The following is a 21749-nucleotide window of genomic DNA, read 5'->3' on the forward strand; positions in this document are numbered from 1 at the left end:
TCCTGCTCAGGATTCTGAAGAAGATCAGGAACGACTGGGCCCTAGTTATTTTGTGCTCTCTAGATTGGGCACGGAGAGTCTTTTATCCCAAGCTGCTGAGTATGAGCATCTAACCCTCCCCCCCCCCAATCGGGCTGCTTCTTCAAGTGAATCTTCTGTTTCAGCATCAGGGGAGGGTTCTGCATCGGACGTTTCACATCCCTCACACACATGCGTGGAGATTGAGCAGCGACGGTTGACAGCTTTCAACCTTCCTCTGGAAATCTGTGATGGTATTCCAACAGCCAGCTAGGCGTCCCTCAACCGAGTTGGTATATGCCTGCTGCTGTGATATATTTGTGGCATGGTCTAAAAACATTGTCCCACTTTCTGTTCCTTTTTCTGAGGTTTTTCTGTTTGCTGTCTAATTGGCACAACAAGGCTTTGCTGAGGGCACAGTTCAAGGTCATTTATCGGCAATTTCAGCATTTTATCGGTTGCCGTACCAACCTTCTTTATTCAAGTCACCTGTTCTTGCTAGGTTTCTGAAATGCTGTCTTATAAATGGGGTCTCTAGTTGGCAGTGAGTTTGCACTCTGTCCAAGCAGGAACCCTCAATCTAGTCAGGGCAATGGAGACACATACCTAAGATAACTCCTGCTCACCACCTTGGTAGCTTGGCTCAAGAAGTCAGGCTTATCTCAAAGGCAATGTGTGAAGTATTTCTACTAACACACAGTAATACAGTGAAAACTCTACAAAATGGACACCACATGAGTTTAGAAAAATAGCCAATATTTATCTATATCAAACAAGACCAAAACAACAAAAATCTAACATACACAAGTAAAGTAATGATTTTTTAAATTAAAGAGAGTTGTCGGGTAGGCGATGCTTTGTTTTTCTCTCCCGCACAAGAGCGATGTCGATTTCCAGACGGACACCTCGGGTCTGGGCAGGTTCACATCGATTTTGACGCCATTGACGTGTGCAAAATCCAGCCGCACGGTGATGAGGAACCAGGCTGCGTTGGGCTAGCATCAATTTCAGCAGCTGCAAACGGGTGATGCGTCATTTCTTCAGCCGTGATACAGGTGATGCGATTAATTTCCACCGGCAATGCAGGTGGTGTCGATTTCTCAACTGCGATGCAGGTGGTACGTAGTTTTTACAGCCGAGTTACAGGTTGTGAATCAAATGTTTCTCTGCACGCCTCCTGTGTGTGTATTTCTGCCTTGGTTCCACCAGCTTCAGTTTTCAGGGGCCCAGGAACTGGATAGGGCACCACTTGGTAGGGTATGAGTCTCAGCAGAGAGTCCAGGTGCTGGCAGAGGAAGTCTTTGATGGTCCTGAGTCTATAAAACAGGAGGCAAGCTCAATCCAAGCCCTTGGTGACACTTCACAAGCAGGAATATACCACAACGCCTAGTCTTTGTCCTCTTTCAGACAGAGGCAGCAACTACAGGCCAAACCAGCAAAGCACAGTCACATGCAAAAGGGGCTCTCCCCTCCTCCAGCTCTTCGGCTCTTCTCCTTGGTAGAGGTTCCTCTTGGTTCCAGAAGTAATCTAAAAATCTGGGGTTTTGGGTCTACTACCTATACCCCTTTCTGCCTTTGAAGTAGACAAACTTCAAAGGAAAGCCTTTGTTGTTCACAGTATCTTGCCTTGCCCAAGCCTGGCCCCAGACACATACCAGGGGGTTGGAGACTGCATTGTGTGATGGCAGGTGCAGCCCATTTTGATGTAAGTGTCAGCTCCTTCCTCCACTCTAGCCCAGATGACCCATCAGAAAATGCAGGCTACACCCCAGCTCCCTTTGTGTCACTGTCTAGTGGAGATTCAAAAACAGCCCAACTGTCAGTCTGACCCAGACAGAGAATATACAAGAATGGTTTCAGCACGGAAATGCCCACTTTCTAAAACTGAAAAATCTAAAAACAAACTTTACCAAAAGATGTATTTTTTAAATTGTGAGTTCAGAGATCCTATACTCCAGATCTCTATCTGCTCCCAAAGGGAAATTGCACTTAAAATATATTTAAAGGCACCCTTTGTTAACCTATGAGAAAGATAGGCCTTGCTACAGTGAAACCCGAATTTGGCAGTATTTCACTGTCAGGACATGTAAAACACATCAGTACCTGTCCTACGTTTAACATACACTGCACCCTGCCCATGGGGCTACCTAGGGCCTACATTAGGGGTGCCTTACATGTATAAAGAGGGATGGTTTGGGCCTGGCAAGTGGTACACTTGCCAGGTTGAATTGGCAGTTTAAAACTGCACAGACAGACACTGCAATGGCAGGTCTGGGTCATTTTTGCAGGGCTACCCGTGGGAGGCACAATCGGTGCTGCAGGCCCACTAGTAGCATTTGATTTACAGCCCGTGGCCACCTCTAGTGCACTTTACTAGGGACTTATTAGTAAATCAAATATGGCAATCTTTGAAAAGTCAATTACACCTACAATTCACACAGGGAGCACGTGCACCTTAGCACTGCTCAGCAGTGATAAAGTGACCAGAGTACCAAAACCAGCAACAAAAAAGTCCAGCACACAGTCAAAACATAGGAGTCAGAGGCAAAAAGAAAGGGGAGACCACGCCAAGGATGTCAGCTCTAACATACTTAGAGCGTTTCCTCCCAGGCCATTCATCATCCCCCAGTTGGTATCTACATCTTGTTCTAACCTTCTTAGTGTGTGCGCCGCTTGAGCCTCTGCACCATTGCCTTATTGGTCTATTGACCATCAAAACTGTATTTCTGGTGGCCATTACATCGGCCATGAGGGTCAGCGAATTTGCAGGCACTCTGCGCACACTCTTTGCAGCACCTTCTATCTCGACAAGTTGGTACTCAAGATCCATGCCTCCTTACATCCGAACGTTGTGACTCCTTGCTATGTAGATGAGAACATCACCCTGCTTACCTTCTTCGCTCTGCCTCATCCCTCCAAAGAGGAGGAGAGAGTGTTGTTGTTCTACCTTGATTGCACAAAAGAGCTCCAGTTGGACAATCAAACCTTCGTGGGGTACATAATAGCTAAGAAAGGGAAGACTGTGCAGCAGCGGACCATCTCAAAATGGATAGTGCTCTGCTTCAAGATCTGCTACGCTGTGGCCAAGAAGCAACACCCTGAGAGCTTGGGTGCTCATTCCACCAAAGCTAAGGCTGTGACAGCTGCGTTTGCCCGTGGAGTCCCTGAACAGGACATCTGTAAGAGTGCAACGTGAGCTTCTTTGCACACATTTACCAAACACAGCTCTCTGGACAGTCAGGCCTATTATGACAGGCACTTCACCCGTTCGGTCCTGCAGGATTGTCTGGTTAAATTGACTTTGTAGACCTACTACCAGGAAGGCATTGCTTGGGTATCTATCCTAAGGAAAGGAATCTGCAGCTAGAAGTCTTTATCAAATGAACAAGTTACTTACCTTCTGTAAATCTTTATCCGGTAGGGACTCTGTCTAGCTGCAGATTCTTTACCGGCCCTCTGAGCCACCCTCTTCTGCGAGCCATTGCAGTGTAAGGGACACCTGTCTCAGGCCTTGATTTTTCACACCATGGTCAATTCTCATCATAAGGTTTGAACTCCTGGCAGGAAAGGTCCAAAGGTAGCTGATGTCAGCTCCCCGGGTGGTGCCTATATAGCTGCCTTGCACATAATTTCCGGCGCATACCACTATGACGCAGAGCCGAACAATGTGACCTACCAGTGTGAAAAACATCCTGGCTGGACGTTTTTACCACTGTCAAAATGTGCTGTGTAAAATCTTCTGCACGTAGGAGTTCTACGAACGTTCTCTTGAAAATGCATTCAGGCTAGGGTGGAGTACAGGACTTCTGTACCTCCTGTATGCATTTCTGCCCCTGCCTCTCTCACTCTGAGTTCTGAAGAAGATCAGGAACCACCAAGCCCAAATCATGCTAAAGGCTCTGTCATGTCAGGTGAGACATAAGCATATTTCCTCCAATCAGTGTACCTCTTCTGGAAGATTTTCTGTTGCAGGAGCAGGGCACGCCCCTAAACTCAAACCAGCATAATCTACACCTTCATGCGTGGAGACTGAGTGGCCACAGTTGACTACATTCGATCTACCGCATGAGATTGTAGAGGATTGCCAGGCTGTGAGGATGGCATTCACAAAGTCCATTTATGTTGGGCACTGGGACAGATTTGAGCTGGTGTTGAGTTTGCAGCATAGACCTTTTACAAGCCAAAATGTCAGATGTCTTACTGCATTGTTTTGTCATGCAGTGGGCACTGTTAAAGGTTGTCAGCCCCCTCTGCCTTTTTGCATTTGTTGAACCAGCCATCCTTGTCAACTGTTGTGAACCATTTTATTAATGGGTTAGGCAGTGTAGAAAAGGACATTGCCACTGTGGATAATCCTCTCTTCATTAAAATCTGCTATGCACTGGCCTAGAAGCAGCCTTTGGAAGGCCTGAGGGCTCATTGCACCAAGGCCAAGGCTGGAACCACTTCACTGGGCCATGTGCTTATTCTTATTTCTGTCAGACCATGATGTGGGCATCAGTGCGCACATTCGCAAAGCACTACTGCTTTGACACCCAGGACTGAAGCGAAGGTCGCTTTCCAGTTAAGTCTTGCAGGACTTCTTGTCTGACCCCTCTCCACATACCCTATCCATCTTCGGAGGTGCTGCTTTGTTATCTATTCTAAAGGTGAGGATTCTGCAGTTAGAAGTATCCATCAGAAAAACAAGTTACTTTCCTTTGTGAGAGCTCCTTCTAAGGGATACAATATGTAACCATAGATTTCTCACTGCTCTCCCACCTCCCAGTTCTGTGAAGTGGCCTCTTTTTACCATCTGAAGAGATCTCGAATTAGAAATGTACACCATGATACTTTAGTTGTTTTGTGCTCTGCGTCCGACGGCAGAGCAAGATCAAACAAGAAACTGACTTCAATATGCGGGTGGCACTTATAAGCACTTCTGCTCTATCACTTCTGATGCAGATCAAGGCTAACGCAGAGATGCATAGTGCTGCCTAGTAGTTTATGGTACTGTGAAAAATTCTGAATCGGCATTACGAAAGTTAACCAACTTGTTCTTTACTTTTCATATGTATTAGCCTACTTAAATGTGGAACTGGGGTTCAAATACATACAAGCTATGAATACTTTCAAGAAACATTAGAAGACTATTCCTTAAGGTCCGTAAAAAGAGCCACATGAGAGGACATAACTTCTGAGGAAGATAGGACAGTAAGGTCATCAAAGAGCTGGTGGCAGGAGACTAAGGCGCGGAGCTTATCATTAAGCAGATTGGATTTTGAAAACGAAGACCATCTCACCACGCGCCTATTGCTGGATAATTCCAGCCAGTCATTGGGAGTGTCCGAAACATGAGGTGGAGTGGCCCCTATAAAGAGAGTTGCATTATATTCAATTTGTAGAGGGACATGATCACTAGTGCACCGAGAACCCACCTCTACATTGATTATAAAATGCCAGACTCGCAGATCAAAAATAACGTAATCCAGGGTACTACTATAGTGGCCTCTGAAAAAGGTGGGTCTGACAAGATTGTCATATGACAATCGACCATTTCCAAAGCGAAGGCCATATGTTACTACAAGGTCTATTATCTGCAACACCCTAGGGGAAGGAATACATAACACTGGTTGAGTTAAAAGTGGGGGGAGATTCCATACTTCATCTTCAGCCTGGATAGACTCGGCAAAAGCTGAGTTGAATTCAATTTGGGCGTTAAAATCACCTGCAATGATAACACAATATTTCAAATGAAGATCAGATAAAAGATTGTGCAACAGATGGATAGTATCAGACTGATGGTTAGAAGGGCCTGGTCTGTTATAAATATTAATGCATAATATCGGAGTACCTGATATAGGCCATATTGCTACTTCAAGAATGTCGCAAGAGTCGACAGCAATTTCCTTTACCCTGCCCCCCTCAGTCAGCTTGACCCAAGTGCATAGGCCCCCAATCGCCTTTCCCCTAGAGGACTGGATCGCCTTTTTAGTAAAACAATAGCCTTGCCTGTACACACAATCCGTAGACCAAGTTTCCTGAAACATACATATGGAAAAAGATTCAACATAAGCCCCCCAGTCCGGATCAGATAATTTACTCTTGATGCCAGCCACATTCCAAGACAGTAATTTCCTTGATATAGTGCTGCAAACTGGCGTACGAGAGTCAACATCGGGAACTGGATTGAAAGTCCGATTTGTAATACAAGGTGAGGCCTTTGAAGTATTGGCACCCAAACCAAATGAGGAACTTGGAAGTGGCGCTACCCCAACATACGGAACGCTATGTTTACAAAAGTTAGGATGGTGTAGTCAATCCACATCTGATGTGTCCCCTGGGGTGACAGGGTCTCGTATGAAAGTACCTTTAATGTTACAAGCCAAAGCAGCCCTATCGCCGAGAAGAGGCAACGAGCCAGGGGGGACAGTTGAAACAGGAGCATTTCGAAAGTTCGAAGAATTAGTTCTGGATGGATGAGAGGACGTAATCTTGTGCCCCGTAACAGGCAAACTTTCTCTAAAAAATATATCAGAGTCAGTTCTTGATAAGTTACGAGCTTCCATCTGCAAGATCCCCTTAACTAAAGCGGGGCTGACAAGATGAAGTTTAATAATGTCCCGCCCACCAGGGCCTCGCACACGAGAAGCAAAACAGATATCAGCGTGGATGATAGAGCCACAACCCCTAGTGTGGCGAATCCAATACGACACCTTGTTGATAAGAGAAACAGTGTCTTCCCTCGTATGAGGTGAAAGCCGAGGGACATTATTACACATGTCAATGCAATTTTGATTAGGCACGTGGATAAAATGGGCCACAGATTGACCCGGGTTAAAAGGAGAGAATGACGAATTCGCTAGAACTGAGGTTGAGTAATTTCTGTAATGGGGTCTATAACTGGGCCCCTTGTCCGTTTCCCGTGACAGTGGAGAATCTACTGGCGGGGCAACAGGAACCAAAGGTCGAGAAACTTGTGCTGGCACTGGATTTGAGGTACACTGAGGGGTTAGGTCAGATTTTTTAAGGAGTTTAAGGACCTCAAATAAAAGACTCTTCAATTCCCCTACTTCACGCTTTAGACTAGATACCAGTATTAAAACATCATCGCTAGACTATTCTGTTTTCTGTTGATAATGGTAAATACTGTGCAGGTGTTAACCTGGCCTGCAACTTCTTTCTCAAGACATTATGTTCATGGTTGCTGATGGCTTGAATGGTGATATAACTGTACAGCAGAAAACATTGATTGATAAAGTATTTGTTAATGGAATTTTTAAATCTAAAGATATGTAGTTATTGATAGATTACCTATATTTTTCTCAGAAACAGAATAATTCCTGGTTTAAATGAATCCTATTCCTTTCACTGCAGCTGGTTTTAAGACCCTGTTCTAAGATATTACTATCAGATTTTTATCATGAATTGTTATAGTTTCTGAGGCTCATTATTTTTGCAAAATAAGTACTACACCTTTGGAGGCTTGGAGACCTTATATTTCACTTCAAGTAAGCCATTTTGGTCTTGCGCCAAACATTTTTTAGATACCCATAGTGACACAGATTGGACATATTTCTTCTTTACATTAGGTTTCTAGCCTCATTGAGATTCTTAATATCACCACACAGATATATTTGTCATGTAATGTGCTTTAAATGTCAATAGATTTTCAATATCTACATATTCCGTGCAATTAATATTTCTAAAGAGGCAGAAGCTAACTAAAGTGGTACTCCCACATCACCTAAAATTAAAAGAATTACTACATTTTGCAATGCATGTACATTTTACAGAGCTGCCTCATGTTTAGAAACCTATTAATTTGGTGATGTACACGTTCATTAAATTATTGTGTTGATTTTGAAACAAGCCATTATCTTGTGAATATCATTATCTTTTGTTTCTAGTGGTATGGCCAGGGTAAACATTTATGGTTGTGTAAACTGTTTTGGATACAAGTGCAATTGGTACAAACTATTCATTTTTAAATCGTTGGTCTTAAGGTTCCACCGTGCTTACAGCACACCCAATTCACCTGAGCTCCTGCAAGGCCTATCAGCCCAAAGGGCTACTATGAATACAAGTAAACTACGTAATTGAACCCTTGTTTTTAAGTTTAGAGCAGGACTACCTAGGTGTGAATATTTGCTCATGGTGCCTCTGAAATCCCTATTTTGGATTTGTAGACTGGCTTGCCTTATCTGGCCTAGAAAATATGTTTATACTTGAGTAACTCAAATGCAAGGGGACGCTAGAGTGCCTGGCAGCAAGATGGCCCCCACCTAGTGAGGCTGTGCTGGCCAGAGTGCTTTATCTGTCATTTAATTTGTTTTTTTCAGGGGGCCTTGGGGGCAGTCCATAGGTGCCTGCACATTGGATCATTGCTGCACTGGTGACAAATTATGTCCTGGAGGTGAGCAGAGAACCATTAACTGTATGGAGCCGGTTGCGGCTTGTGTCAGGCCGGCGTCTTTGGCGGCGGCCCTCAGAGCAGCTACTGGCACTGCAGTGCGGGCATGTGGTGCAAACTTGGTGATTACCTGCTGCTGATTGTGGCCCTGTGCCCGAGGGGAGATGTACGGGATGCTGGTTGGAGCTCTCCTTGATGACTGTTTTTATGCCAGCGAGCAGGGAGACCTCTGAGAGGCTGTCGTGGGAGAGGCCGCAGTCAATTTCCCTGCCCACTTTGGGGCTGTGCAGGCTCGACAGATGCGGCCGAGCTCCAGTGGGTGTGGAGGGCTGCCCTACATTAGTTCCGGTGGCTGCTGTTGTGCTTCCCGCTCACCTCATTACATTGAGGAGCGAGGATTACCTCCTGGACTAAATCACATGGTCAGACAGGCTGCCTGATTCACAGTGACTCACGCAGGAAACTGAGTGGTTGTTCTGCAGGCCATATGGGCATGCTGTTTTGCAGAGGCAGGGTTCAACCCGATCTCGGGTATGACAATCTGCCCCTCTCTGCCCCTGCAGGACCGGCAGTTAATGCTTGCAATTACTGCTGCATAACAACTCTGAGATTTCATGATTCACTTGCCCAGAGAGACTGTTGATGTGAGAATTTGAGGGACCCTGGGGCTTGGTGACTAAATACGCAGAAGTGGCTGTGGTGTCTCTGCTCTTTGGACCGACTTAGAGTGATGCTGACAAGCGCTTGATAATTTCTCCTGCTGTGATGTTGTGACCTGTTGGCATACTGTGGCCTGCTCATGCCCCCCCCGAGACAGGAGAATCGGGATGTGGCAGGGCCTGAACTTGGTGTTGAGGAGACCTCCTCCCCACAAGCTTCAGGAATTCACAGCAATCTCACTGGTGGTGATTGCCTGATTGCCTGATTGCCTGTTCCTATGGTGGACAACCTCTCTACACAACTGTCCGGTTGAGGTAAATGTAATCTGCTCATGTCCTGTCTTCCACCCCCAAGCCCTGTATTTCTTCAGGGGTGAGGCGAGACCCTGATGGTAATAGAGACCGACTAAAAAGCTCACAACTGCCTTTGCCCAACTCTTGACGCTGTGACTCGCTGCACTACACCTTGTGCATGATGGGGAAAACTGATGGAGTCAGTCCAAGCTCTTCTTTGAGGATTGTAGGGAGACACAAACAATGGATTTGCCTCCTCTGAGTCAGGGCTATAGAGAGGACTCCAGAATCAGTATGGATTTCTATGTTTCTAGAGCTCAAACAGAGTCTGACCACTATTGACACTAAATTGATCTCTTGACGAACAGGGTTCGACCACCTCAAAGAAAAAGTTGATAAACACAACAAATACATAGACCATCTCGAATGCCATTCATCAGACGTGGAGGATGGGCACTCCGCAGCTGGGGAGAAGGTACACCAGATTGAAAAGGTGCTAGAGGTCATCCAAAAAAAGAATGAAGACCTAGAGGCATGCTTGAGGAGGAATAATATATGTAGAATCGACAGAGATGGATCACATGCAGGACTATGTCAAGGCGATGCACCAAGCACTATACAGAGACTCACTTTCTACCATGCTCATTGGTGAAAGGGGCCCACAGATCACTTGGCAAGTGCCCCCCTCTGTGTGCACCGGCCCGCCTGATAATAGCTTGGCTGTTTAACTATAGAGATAGGGACACATCTTTGCATCTGGCAAGAGATATACAGCTGCTCCATTATCAAGGTAATGAGATGTTAATCCTCCCAGATTTCACGGTCACTGTGCAGGCTGCTGGAAGGGATTTTCTACAAATCAAGCGCTTGCTACAGTGAATGGGTGCCAAGTACTCTTTGATTTACACAGCCAAGGTGAGCATACACTCAGGAAAGACTCACTACTTTACAGATCACAAGGCAGCTGACAGATTTGTCAAAAAAATTCCAGTGACTGCGGTGGGACCGCCGTCAGCGGTGCGAGATGCTGAGCCAGTAAATCTGAACGAAAATGACTGAGGCAATGCACCTTCTTTGAGTGCCGCTTGTGACCGTGCTGCCTAGAAGTCGATGGCGGGTGTCCCCGCGGATCCCTTACCGCACCATAGACCACAGAATTGTCCTTGAGTGGTATTGTAAGAGGATGTAACCTGACTGAGCCTCATAATTCCCATCAGTATTGACTGATGGGAGGCTTCCTAATCGGTGCATGGCGATTACCTTTTGCTGACAATCTTGGGGCCGTTAGCCAAGGAAATGTGATAATGCAGCAGGGTTGGTGACAGTCTTGTACACGAAGACTGCCACTGCTGGCCCGCTCGGTGGGCCTCGTTACCCGACTAGGTACTCCTCTGGTCACTCAGCTCTCTTCTGGGTGGGAGAGTGATAGTGCTCGGATTCTTCCCCTCATGATGAGTCACTGGTTGTTAATTCTGGTTGCTTGTTGGGTTTCACACAGAGGTTGGGCTGTGGGAGTATTTGACCCAGTTGGGGGGGTCAGTGTGGGAGGTGGGTGAAATGTTGAGGCACTGTTGATGTTGTCTGCCTCTTGGCTGCAAAATGTTCTTTTGTTCTTCTCCTTTATTGCCATGCAGCATGACGAGGTAGGCTCTCATGCTTGGCTATCTATACATGAATGTCAGGAGCTCACACATCAGCAGATTGATCCCAAAGCAGTCAGTTAACCTCTTTAGTATGGGCGTAGGCCACTGGCTGATGCCTGCTCTACCTCCCTGGTGCGGGCCACAACCAGTGGTCGACACTAGGGAGGGGTTTGAAAAATCCTCCGGTGCGTCACACCACAGGATTGTTTTTTCATTTAAAGCTCCATCGGGAGACACAGAAGAGCTTCTGTGTCTCCCCCCCCCCCCCCCCCCTCACCCCACGCCTTGCATTGATGTCACCCCCCCCTCCAATGGCCCCCACCCCAGGGAAACCATACAGCTATTAAAAAATAAAATAATATATATATATATATATATATATATATATATATATATATATATAACTTTTGTCAATGCGTGTGTGTGGTTTCCTTGCGATCGGCCCCCAGGAAATCCACATATAAGTGATTTTATTATATATATATATATATATATATATATATACCACCAGTTCTCTTGCATCTTCAATGCAATGCACATACTTCAACTGTAGCTTTTAGGCAGCAATAAAAAGTCAAGTAACTCTTGTGATTATGTTTCTGCTGGAAAAGGATCTGAATTTTCTCTAGTGGCAGTTTTGAGGCCACGCAGAAGGTTTATATGTCTACTGCAAAGATCAAAACTATATTATATGTGAATAGCTGAGTGGATTAGTAAAGCCAGCCATTACCTGTGCTATAATACAAACGAAATGTATGTGCGAGGGGGGCTTTAGAGAGATGAAGGGCACTTTTGCTGAGTGGTAGTGAGGGAGTCCGAGGAGGAGGTCATGGGAGCACCAATAATGATTGTCGGACTGGGTGCCAAAGGCGCTAAAGACTGTGACGATTGGTATGTGACAAGGTGAAGCAGTAGTGTGTCTTGTTTTGGTTTTTTGAGTGTCTTAAGAGAACATGCTGATTGAGGGAGAAAGGAAGGTAAGGTGACTTTTACTCTTGCATGCACCAGACGCATACCACCAGCAATTTTGTGGCTGTCTACATAGGCTAGTGTTTTGGAGCAACAGTTTAGCCAGTAGCAGAGATAGCGTCTTGTTGGATGACTGTTGCTCAAGCCCTAACTCCGGTTAAAGAGGACAGCTCTGACGTAGGATCAGAGACTGAGACAGCATCTGAGGGATAGGACAATGGCGCAGCCTCTGGGAGTGATTTTTCAGACGGAGGAGTCTCATCCGATAACTCCTCATCCAGTGATTCTGAGGGAGGTGATGAGGACAGTCCTGCAGTCCCTTCGCAAGCACAGTCTTTGCAGCAGGAGAATAGCAGGTTAGCCCACCCCGAGAGAAGGTGCATGCAGCAGCAAGCACAGAGAGAGATGCTCTCTTGAGAGCTCCCCAATTTAGTTCAGCCCCAAATTCCACTGCCCAAATCGTATTGTGGCTACATCAAAATGATCTATCACAAAACAACCTGGTTTTGAAAGGCAGGCACCTGTGTTTTTGGTCCTGGGCTCGGCATCCATATAGGGAAACCTACCAAACCCAGACATTTCTGGAAACTAGACACCCGCTGGAGTCCACAGAGGTGTAGCTTGTGTGGATTCCCCAAAGTTTTCTTAACCCAGAGTACCCTGCATTGGTGAAATGTTGAATAAAAACTCTATTTTTTCTTGCATTTTTGTCACACAAACTACAAGAATATGCTGGGATCCACAAAATTCCTACCAGCCAGTGTTTCCCTACTTGTCCTGATAAAAACGCTACCCCACTTGAGTGCTTGTATCTAGTGCATGTGGCAGGAATGGATCACCCCAGGGTCAACAGTTGCCCTCATGTAAGGACTAACTTTGACCATTGTGTGATCTATTCCTAACACAGGCACTAGGCCTACCCACACAAGTGAGGTACCATTTTTATCGGAGACTTAGGGGAATGCTGGGTGGAAGGAAATTTGTGGGTCCTCTCAGATTCCAGACCTTTCTATCACCGAAATGTGAGGAAAATGTGTTTTTTTTGTTGGTCAAATTAAGGTTTGCCAAGGATTCTGCTTAACAGAACCTGGCTAGAGTGCCACAAGTTACCCCATCCTGGGTTCCCCTAGGTGTATAGTTTTCAGAAATGTCCAGGTTTGCTTGGTTTTCCTAGGTGCCGGCTGAGCTAGAGGCCAAACTCCACAACTAGGCACTTTGCAAAAAAACAGGTCAGTTTTCTTTGGGAAAATGTGATATATCCACGTTGTGTTTTGGGGCATTTCTTGTCGCAGGCACTAGGCCTACCCACACAAGTGAGGTACCATTTTTATCGGGAGACTTGGGGAATGCTGGGTGGAAGGAAGTTTGTGGCTTCTCTCAGATTTCAGAACTTTGCACAACCGAAATATGAGGGAAAAGTGTTTTTTGCCAAATTTTGAGGTTTGCAAAGATTTCTGGGTAACAGAACCTGGTAAGAGGCCCCACAAGTCACCCCATCCTAGCTTTTCCTAGGTGTCTAGTTTTAGAAAATACAAAGGTTTTGTAGGTTTCCCTAGGTGTTGGCTGAGCTAGAGGACAAAATCCATAGCTAGGCACTTTCCAAAAAACACATCAGATTTCAATGTAAAAATGAGATGTGTCCATGTTGCGTTTCCTGTCACGTGCACTAGGACTACCCACCCAAGTAAGGTACCACATCGGGAGAATTGCAGGAACACTGAATAGAAGATAAAGTGTTATTGCACCTTGTCTTTCTCTACATTTTATTTTGGGTAATTTTTTGGTCTCCTTCAGGAGAACTCATAAACTCTGGGTACCTTTAGAATTCCTAGGATGTTGGAAAAAAAGGATGCAAATTTGACGTGGATAGCTTATGTGGACAAGGGCTCAGCACTGGGGGAGGGGGAGGAAGGACCAGCAGCTAAGGGGTTAAATGCGTGACCTGCAGTGTATGGGGCCTCAACTATAGACACAAGGCATGACATTTTCTTGCATACTTGCAGAGAGACATGGTAGATACTTTAAGGTTTCAAGAGGCCTGGATGGACTCACCGCTGCCTTCTGTAAAGAGTATGCCCACACCGTGGCCCCACATCTCCTCAGCATGTATGGGGAGTCCCATGCCCCGCCCCCCACCTTTCAGGAGGTGTTGATCATGACAATACTCAAACCAGACAAGAACCCTCACCGCTGGGAGTCGTACCAACCTTTGTCCCTGATTAACACAAATAATTAAATCCCTGCAAACCTGATCACCTCGCAATTACTCCTGCTTTGGCCGATTAATGTGCGCCCGGACTAGTTGGGCTTTGTTCCCGGGAGGTCAACGACCCACATTCTTCATACCTTCTTTGCCCTAATCCATAGTATTGAACCTCACTCACCTTAGTGCGGCCGTGTTTTTATTGGACGCCACTAAGGCGCTCGATTCTCTCAAATGGCCTTATCTCTTTGTCCTATTATCATGCTTGGAAGTGAAGCCCAAGCTCATAAGGTTAATTAGACTCCTTTATGCGCAGTCCAGAGCCTGCTCACTGGTCTGTTGGACAAATTACAAGATACCTGGGAACGATACCCTCTATCACCCATATTATTCGCCATAGAGCTGCTTGCGGCTCTATTGCGTCAGCACCACTCATCCAGTGCGGATGTTCACGCCTCATAGAATTCTTGTATCCATGAATGCAGTCGATGTCCCTCTGTACGTGAGAGACCCGCAAAATAATTGAGACCCACTTATCAAAGAATTCACCAGATTTGGGGGTATATCGGGTAGCTGTACAAACTGGCCCATATTGATCCTGTCCCCATTGACATCTGAGACAGTGGGGTTTGTCTCGGAGTTCCCGCTATAGCAGTTGAGAGAACCAGTGAGATACCTAGGGATTTGGCTCAGCAGGGACATAGATGAGCTTTTGAAACCTAATTATGGATGCTTAATGACCTGGCTACATGAGTGTGTGGAGAGCTGGCAGAAGCTCCCATTGTCCTTAACTGGGAGGCTGGCCATTGCTAAGATAGTGATTTCCCCCCTCCTCCCCCCCACCCCCCACCCCCACCCTCCACAAATTTCCTTATCTGTTCATTAACCTGCCACTTCCCCTACCGCTGTATTTCCGTCGGCAGCTTCAATTCCGCATCTTATACCTCACGTGGGTAGGTGGGCAGCCTTGAATTTCATGGGAGATAATGACATTTCCTTTCGAGCAGGGAGGGTTGGAGACTACAGATATGGATTTGTGTTACTTTTGCGCCCAGCCACAGTTTGTACACTATTGACTTTACCCTGCGCAGTTCATGGCGCGCACAGCACCTGAACATGCCACGGTGCGCCAGGCCGTTTTCAGATGGCACTGTATTTGTCCCCCAAGCACCCTAGAGCGTGGATGGGCACTGGCTTGCACAGTGTGAGCGTGGAACGAACTCAGACGGTAAGCTTGGCTGAGCTGCCTATTTGCCCCTTTAATGCCACTTATTGGACACCCCTCATTTCATATTACCCTTGACACTGGGAACCATAATCAGCTGCCTAATCTGCACCTGACGTCCATGGGTGCTTTGTACGCAGATGATGACACCCTCACTCCACAACAGGCCCTGCAGGGACCTGATGTGACTCTACTAGACATGTTCACGTATTACTAACTATGTGCTGCCGTCCGGATGATTCACAAATCTTTCCCAGTGGCCCTACCTACATTTCAGGTGCTAGAGGCACAGAATGGCCTTGATTGAAGATGCACACTGCCCTTTGCCTTGACTTCTTACACCTTGCTTGAGTCTGCCCCGGAGTGCAGCACTTCTGGCATACTGTTCTCGACACTCTTGAGGAAATTACTAGGTGCACACCTGAGCGCCCACTGCACATAGCGCTCTTAGGCTATGGAAACAATGTCCCCCTTGCGGTGCGCAAACTGAAAGCAATCCTCCTTTTACTAGTGAAAGGCTGAGAGGCAATGCGCTGAGGCTGGCACCTGAAGCCGCAGAGAGCTGTATGGCTTCGGGATGCTGCTTATTGTGAGAAACAAGTGATTGCCTATTGAGAGTTGATGCTGGTGAAATCCAGTCCTAAATTTATATGGCCCTCTGAATTGTTTCGGAGCGCACAGACTGGGAACAAGAACCTGTAGCTGCTATGACACTTGGGGTGACTGACCAGCCACAACCCCCTACCACTGCAAGTCAGGCTCTTTAGGTATTCTAGTTCAATTGCAGTATGATGTGACTGCTGACATGCTTTTGAGTGCGCACTATAGAAATCCCTTTGTGGAGTCTTGAAATTGTCTCCCCTTGTTCTGCCTTGGCTGTGTAAGCAGGAGAACAATAAATTGAGATGTCACTTGCTGGACATATTGTACTGCCAGATGATTTAAGGACGTACTGGGTTGTACACTGCTCATGCCTTTGTCTGAAAACTTCAATAAACAGATCTTTTTTATTTTGTTTTAAAGGAACTCAACTGCAGCCGAATGGAGCATCTAAACTCATCCTGTTTGCTTTTCCTGTTTAGATGGAGCAGATGGGGCATTTTACCCTGATGATATCCAGAGGCCACCTGCAGGAACAAATGCATGGGTCTTGGAAGACAAAGTAGTCTGCAGTCAGCCAGCTCGCAATCTCAGCCGACCTGATGGTTTGGAAGACCCTGAAGAGAGCCATGTAATCTGCACATCCTTCCTTTTACTTTACTTTCTGCGTGCAGCATTTTTAAATAAGTTCATTAGCTCTGTCCAAGTTTTTAGGTTGAAGCCTACCAAGCAGCGCAGCTGTCCGTTTGCAAAGACCTATTGGGGACATGCTGAAAACTTGCCTTGGAATGCATTGCGCCTGTTATTTTCTGTAGGCTTTGTGTTTAGTAACTCACATTTGCTTGCATTCTGTTTGCTGCTTTTATTTGTCTTTGGCCATCCAGCATTCTTTGTCCCTCCTGTGGAGCATATTACCTCATTACCACCTCTCTGACTGGTTCCTTGTATTCTTCCACAAATGTTCGCTTTCCAGGAACTTTTTTGTGTGGCACCACTCAGGAGTGATTGTATTTTCAGCTTTCTCCCTTGCATGCTACCTCACGGAACAGCTGCTGCAGCTCTGTGGGTAGTAATAAGTATTTCTTTTAAACTGTTTCCTACATCAAATGTGTGTTGCTACACTTTTGGTTACAAAGATGATTTAATAATCAACCCACCACTCATGGCAGGCCACTTAACGTTTCTGTCCATTGTCCACATTCATATCGGCTGTATTTGAGCAGTTCTTTTTTCCTTGGAATATTATCTTTCTGCATGACTGATTCTACTTATCTTGGTTAAATTGCTTGTTATTCCTTTAAAAGGGAGGTTGCTGTTCACTTTTCTTTGCAAAATGAGAGGGTTTTGTAAAGTGAATTATGCAACAATGTTGCTGGGGTGCAGGTAGTGTGAAAGAAAAGGCTGCAGAATGTCATTTTTTTCTAGTGCATACACAATTTAAATATCTGTACATGAACTGTACAATTATTTCAGAATATATGAGCAGTTATGAAAACATACCTTATGATAGGAACAAAACAAATCAATATGCTTGGTAATGCGCAAATAAAATATTAGCTATAACCTGATTTCCACCCATTACTATTTTGTGAGCTGCATAGTTTTATTAGTAAAACTGTAGGGCTGTGCAAATTTAGTAGCTATTTCGGTGGAAAGTGTGTTTTCTATAAATGGCAGTGCGCTACCTCACCTTTAGTAATATATTTGCAACAGTGTGGCCAAAATTTACTTCCAGCTACATACTACAACCTTCCCACTCAACTACTGAATACATTTACTACACTTGTTCTTTTTATAAGCAATGGATTTTTCACAATCCTTATGACTTCAGTGATGTAACAATGGCAGAACCCCTACTCAGAAAATTGTCCCAGCACCACTGTGCAAAGGAATTGCTATAGGTCATTTGCAGATTAGCCATTGCTGGTACACTTCTTCTCAACGATTCTGTGTCTACACTGGTCTTGAAGAAGCAGTGTACTGTAATTTAAATTTATTCTGCTCAGATATCTAATGGACTTTTCTTAGCTTTTACTTCAGTAACACAAAGTGCTGAAAAAACTAGTGTTCATCAATGAATATATACAGATTAGTGTATTAAAATTAGTTTTTCCCATCTCAACAAAACATAACAGACGTTAATAGATCCAACTGAAAAGATTGCAGGGACACATTCAGAGGACATTTCACAAGAATCTAAATATACACAGTGATATAATAAAAAACAATAAAGGAAGTATGTGCAGGGACGGTTTGAAACAACAATTAGAAGAACCACCCAATCCGCTTCTTTCATCAGCAGCGATTAATGCGGCAGGTCTTGGCAAATGTGTGTGGGGGGGTGCTGCCAAATGGTTTTCATAAAAGTTGCTACCTTATCTGAGCCTGTTTCTAGTCATTCCTAATATAAACTGATAAGAGACTCAAGTAAAAAGGAGATTGTGAAGTTTAAGATTGTTTCATTTCAGTAATCAGGTTTTCTCCAGTATTGGATCTTTCATAGATTCACATGCTTGAATCATCCCGTCGTCGAGGTGGGAGCCTCACGGTAACCTCAAATACACAAAGCAGTAGGTTTAAAACCACTAGGCCTAGTTAGGCCCCATAGGCTATTTTATAGCCTATCCATTTTGTTTTGTGAAAAGACCCAAACTTTAGTGCCTTCCAATCAGGCTACGGCACCCTCCTGAACACTCCCAACAGAGGCTGCTTTCCCTCCGATTTTCTACCGCACTTCGTGTGAAGGGAGTCTCCCTGGGCTCTGCTCAGTTTACCTTTTCTGACAAGAATTTTTTCTCTCAGTGAACCCAGCTTTCCAACTATATCATGTCTGAAAAGACAAAAAAGGGTCTGTTCAGAGACTGTGGCAGTTGTGGGAAGAAAAGACTACATGTTGATGACCCCCACAAAAAGTGCATCTACTGCCTCCACCCAGACCACAAGGTGAGAGACTGCAAGATCTGTCGCACCTTCAGTCAAAAAAACCCTCAAGGACCGTGAGGGTAGGCTTAGCTTGTGCCTACAGAAACAGAAAGCCATGGAACATCCTTCCTCAGATGAAAGCAAAACGTCATCTCATGCTTCTCACTCCTTAAAAAGAACAGGTGAGAAGGGAAGATTGCCTGACGAGCCACAGAGAAAGATGGCCAAAAAGATGAAGCATGTCTGTAAGAAAATGGCTCCCTGTTGCAGTTACCCCCAACATTTTGCCTGATACTGATGCTGACTTGACTGAGAAGTGTACTGGGACCCTGCAAACCAGGCCCCATCGCCATTGTTCTTTCACCTAAAATGTACCATTGTTTCCACAATTGGCACACCCCTGGCACACAGATGAGTCAGTTGTAAAAGGTACCAGTGGTACCAAGGGCCCTGTAACCAGGGAAGGTCCCTAAGAGCTGCAGCATATGTTGCGCCACCCTAAGGGACCCCTCACCTAACACATGCACACTGCCATTGCAGATTGTGTGTGCTGGTGGGGAGAAAATTACTAAGTCGACATGGCACTCCCCTCAGAGTGCCATGCCAATCTCACACTGCCTGTGGCATAGGTAAGTCACCCCTCTGCAGGCCTTACAGCCCTAAGGCAGGGTGCACTATAACACAGGAGAGGGCATATGTGCATGAGCACTATGCCCCTAAAGTGTCTAAGCAAAACATTAGACATTGTAAGTGCAGGGTAGCCATAAGAGTATATGGTCTGGGAGTTTGTCAAATACGAACTCCACAGTTCCATAATGGCTGCACTGAAAATTGGGAAGTTTGGTATCAAACTTCTCAGCACAATAAATGCACACTGATGCCAGTGTGCACTTTATTGTAAAATACACCCAGAGGGCATCTTAGAGATGCACCCTGAACACATACCCGACTTCCAGTGTGGGCTGACTAGTTTTTGCCAGCCTGCCACACACCAGACATGTTGCTGGCCACATGGGGAGAGTGCCTTTGTCACTCTGTGGCCAGGAACAAAGCCTGTACTGGGTGGAGGTGCTTCTCACCTCCCCCTGCAGGAACTGTAACACCTGGCGGTGAGCCTCAAAGGCTCACCCCCTTTGTTAGAGCACCACAGGGCATCCCAGCTAGTGGAGATGCCCACCCCTCTGGCCACTGCCCCCACTTTTGGCGGCAAGGCTGGAGGAGATAATTAGAAAAACAAGGAGGAGTCACCCCTCCAGTCAGGACAGCCCCTAAGGTGTCCTGAGCTGAGGTGACTCTTACTTTTAGAAATCCTCCATCTTGTAGAAGGAGGATTCCCCCAATAGGATTAGATATGTGCCCCCTCCCCACAGGGAGGAGGCACAAAGAGGGTGTAGCCACCCTAAAGGATAGTAGCCATTGGCTACTGCCCTCCCAGACCTAAACCCACCCCTAAGTTCAGTATTTAGGGGCTCCCAGAACCGAGGTAGATAGATTCCTGCAACCTAAAGAAGAAGAAGGACTGCTGACCTGAAGCCCTGCAGTGAAGACGGTGACGAGAACTGATTTGGCCCCAGCCCCACCGGCCTGTCTCCCTACTTCGAAGAAAACTGCAACAGCGACGCATCCAACACGGTCCAATGACTACCCTGCATCTAAAGGACCAAGAAGCTCCAGAGAACAGCGGCCCTGTTCAACAAACTGCAACTTTTGGAAACAAAGAAGCAACTTTTAAAGACCACACGTTTCCCGCTGGAAGCGTGAGACTTTCCACTCTGCACCCAACGCCCCTGGCTCGACCTGCGGAAAACTAACACTACTGGGAGGACTCCCCGGCGACTGCGAGCCTGTGAGTAGCCAGAGTTGACCCCCCTTAGCTCCCACAGCGACACCTACAGAGGAAATCCAAAGGCTCCCCCTCACTGCGACTGCCTGTTACAAGGAACCCGACGCCTGGAACCAGCACTGCACCCGCAGCCCCCAGGACCTGAAGGAAGTGAACTCCAGTGCAGGAGCGCCCCACAGGCGACCCTCTGCCTAGCCCAGGTGGTGGCTACCCCGAGAAGCCCCCCACACTGCCTGCCTGCATCGTTGAAGAGACCCCCGGGTCTAGCCATTGATTCCTATCTGAAACCCGACGCCTGTTTGCACTCTGCACCTGGCCGCCCCTGTGCCGCTGAGGGTATACTTTCTGTGCCTGCTTGTGTCCCCCCTGGTGCCCTACAAAACCCCCCTGGTCTGCCTGCCGAGGATGCGGGTACCTACTTGCTGACAGACTGGAACCAGGGCACTCCTATTTCCATTGAAGCCTATGTGTTTTGGGCACCACTTTGACCTTTGCACCTGAGCGGCCCTGAGCTGCTGGTGTGCTAACTTTGGGGTTTCCTTGAACCCCCAACGGTGGGCTACTTTGGACCCAACTTTAAACCCTGTAAGTGTTTTACTTACCTGTGAACTTAACAAATACTTACCTCCCCCAGGAACTGTTGATTTTTGCACTGTGTCCACTTTTAAAATAGCTTATTGCCATTTTTGTCAAAACTGTACATGCTATTGTGATTATTCAAAGTTCCTAAAATACCGGAGTGAAATACCTGTCACTTGTAAATCTTGAACCTGTGGTTCTTAAAATAAACTAAGAAAATATATTTTTCTATATAAAAACCTATTGGCCTGGAGTAAGTATTTGAGTGTGTGTTCCTCATTTATTGCCTGTATGTGTACAACAAACGCTTAACACTACCCTCTGATAAGCCTACTGCTCGAACACACTACCATAAAATAGAGCATTAGAATTATCTCTTTTTGACACTATCTTACCTCTAAG

At 46.0% G+C, this 21749-nt stretch overlaps 1 protein-coding gene across 6 annotated transcripts in view; it reads left to right on the forward strand.

Annotated features, from left to right (window-relative positions):
• Window positions 1-21749, forward strand: part of TAX1BP1 (Tax1 binding protein 1) — a 638481-nt gene that overhangs the window by 494181 nt on the left and 122551 nt on the right. For all 6 annotated transcript variants that reach the window (XM_069211447.1, XM_069211444.1, XM_069211446.1 and 3 more), the window contains one exon: window positions 16486-16634. In XM_069211447.1, the coding sequence (XP_069067548.1) occupies window positions 16486-16634 (149 nt within the window). The remainder of the gene's footprint in view (window positions 1-16485; window positions 16635-21749) is intronic.

This window comes from Pleurodeles waltl, chromosome 10 (genome assembly GCF_031143425.1).
Source record: "Pleurodeles waltl isolate 20211129_DDA chromosome 10, aPleWal1.hap1.20221129, whole genome shotgun sequence".
In the NCBI taxonomy this organism is placed as follows: Eukaryota; Metazoa; Chordata; class Amphibia; order Caudata; family Salamandridae; genus Pleurodeles; species Pleurodeles waltl.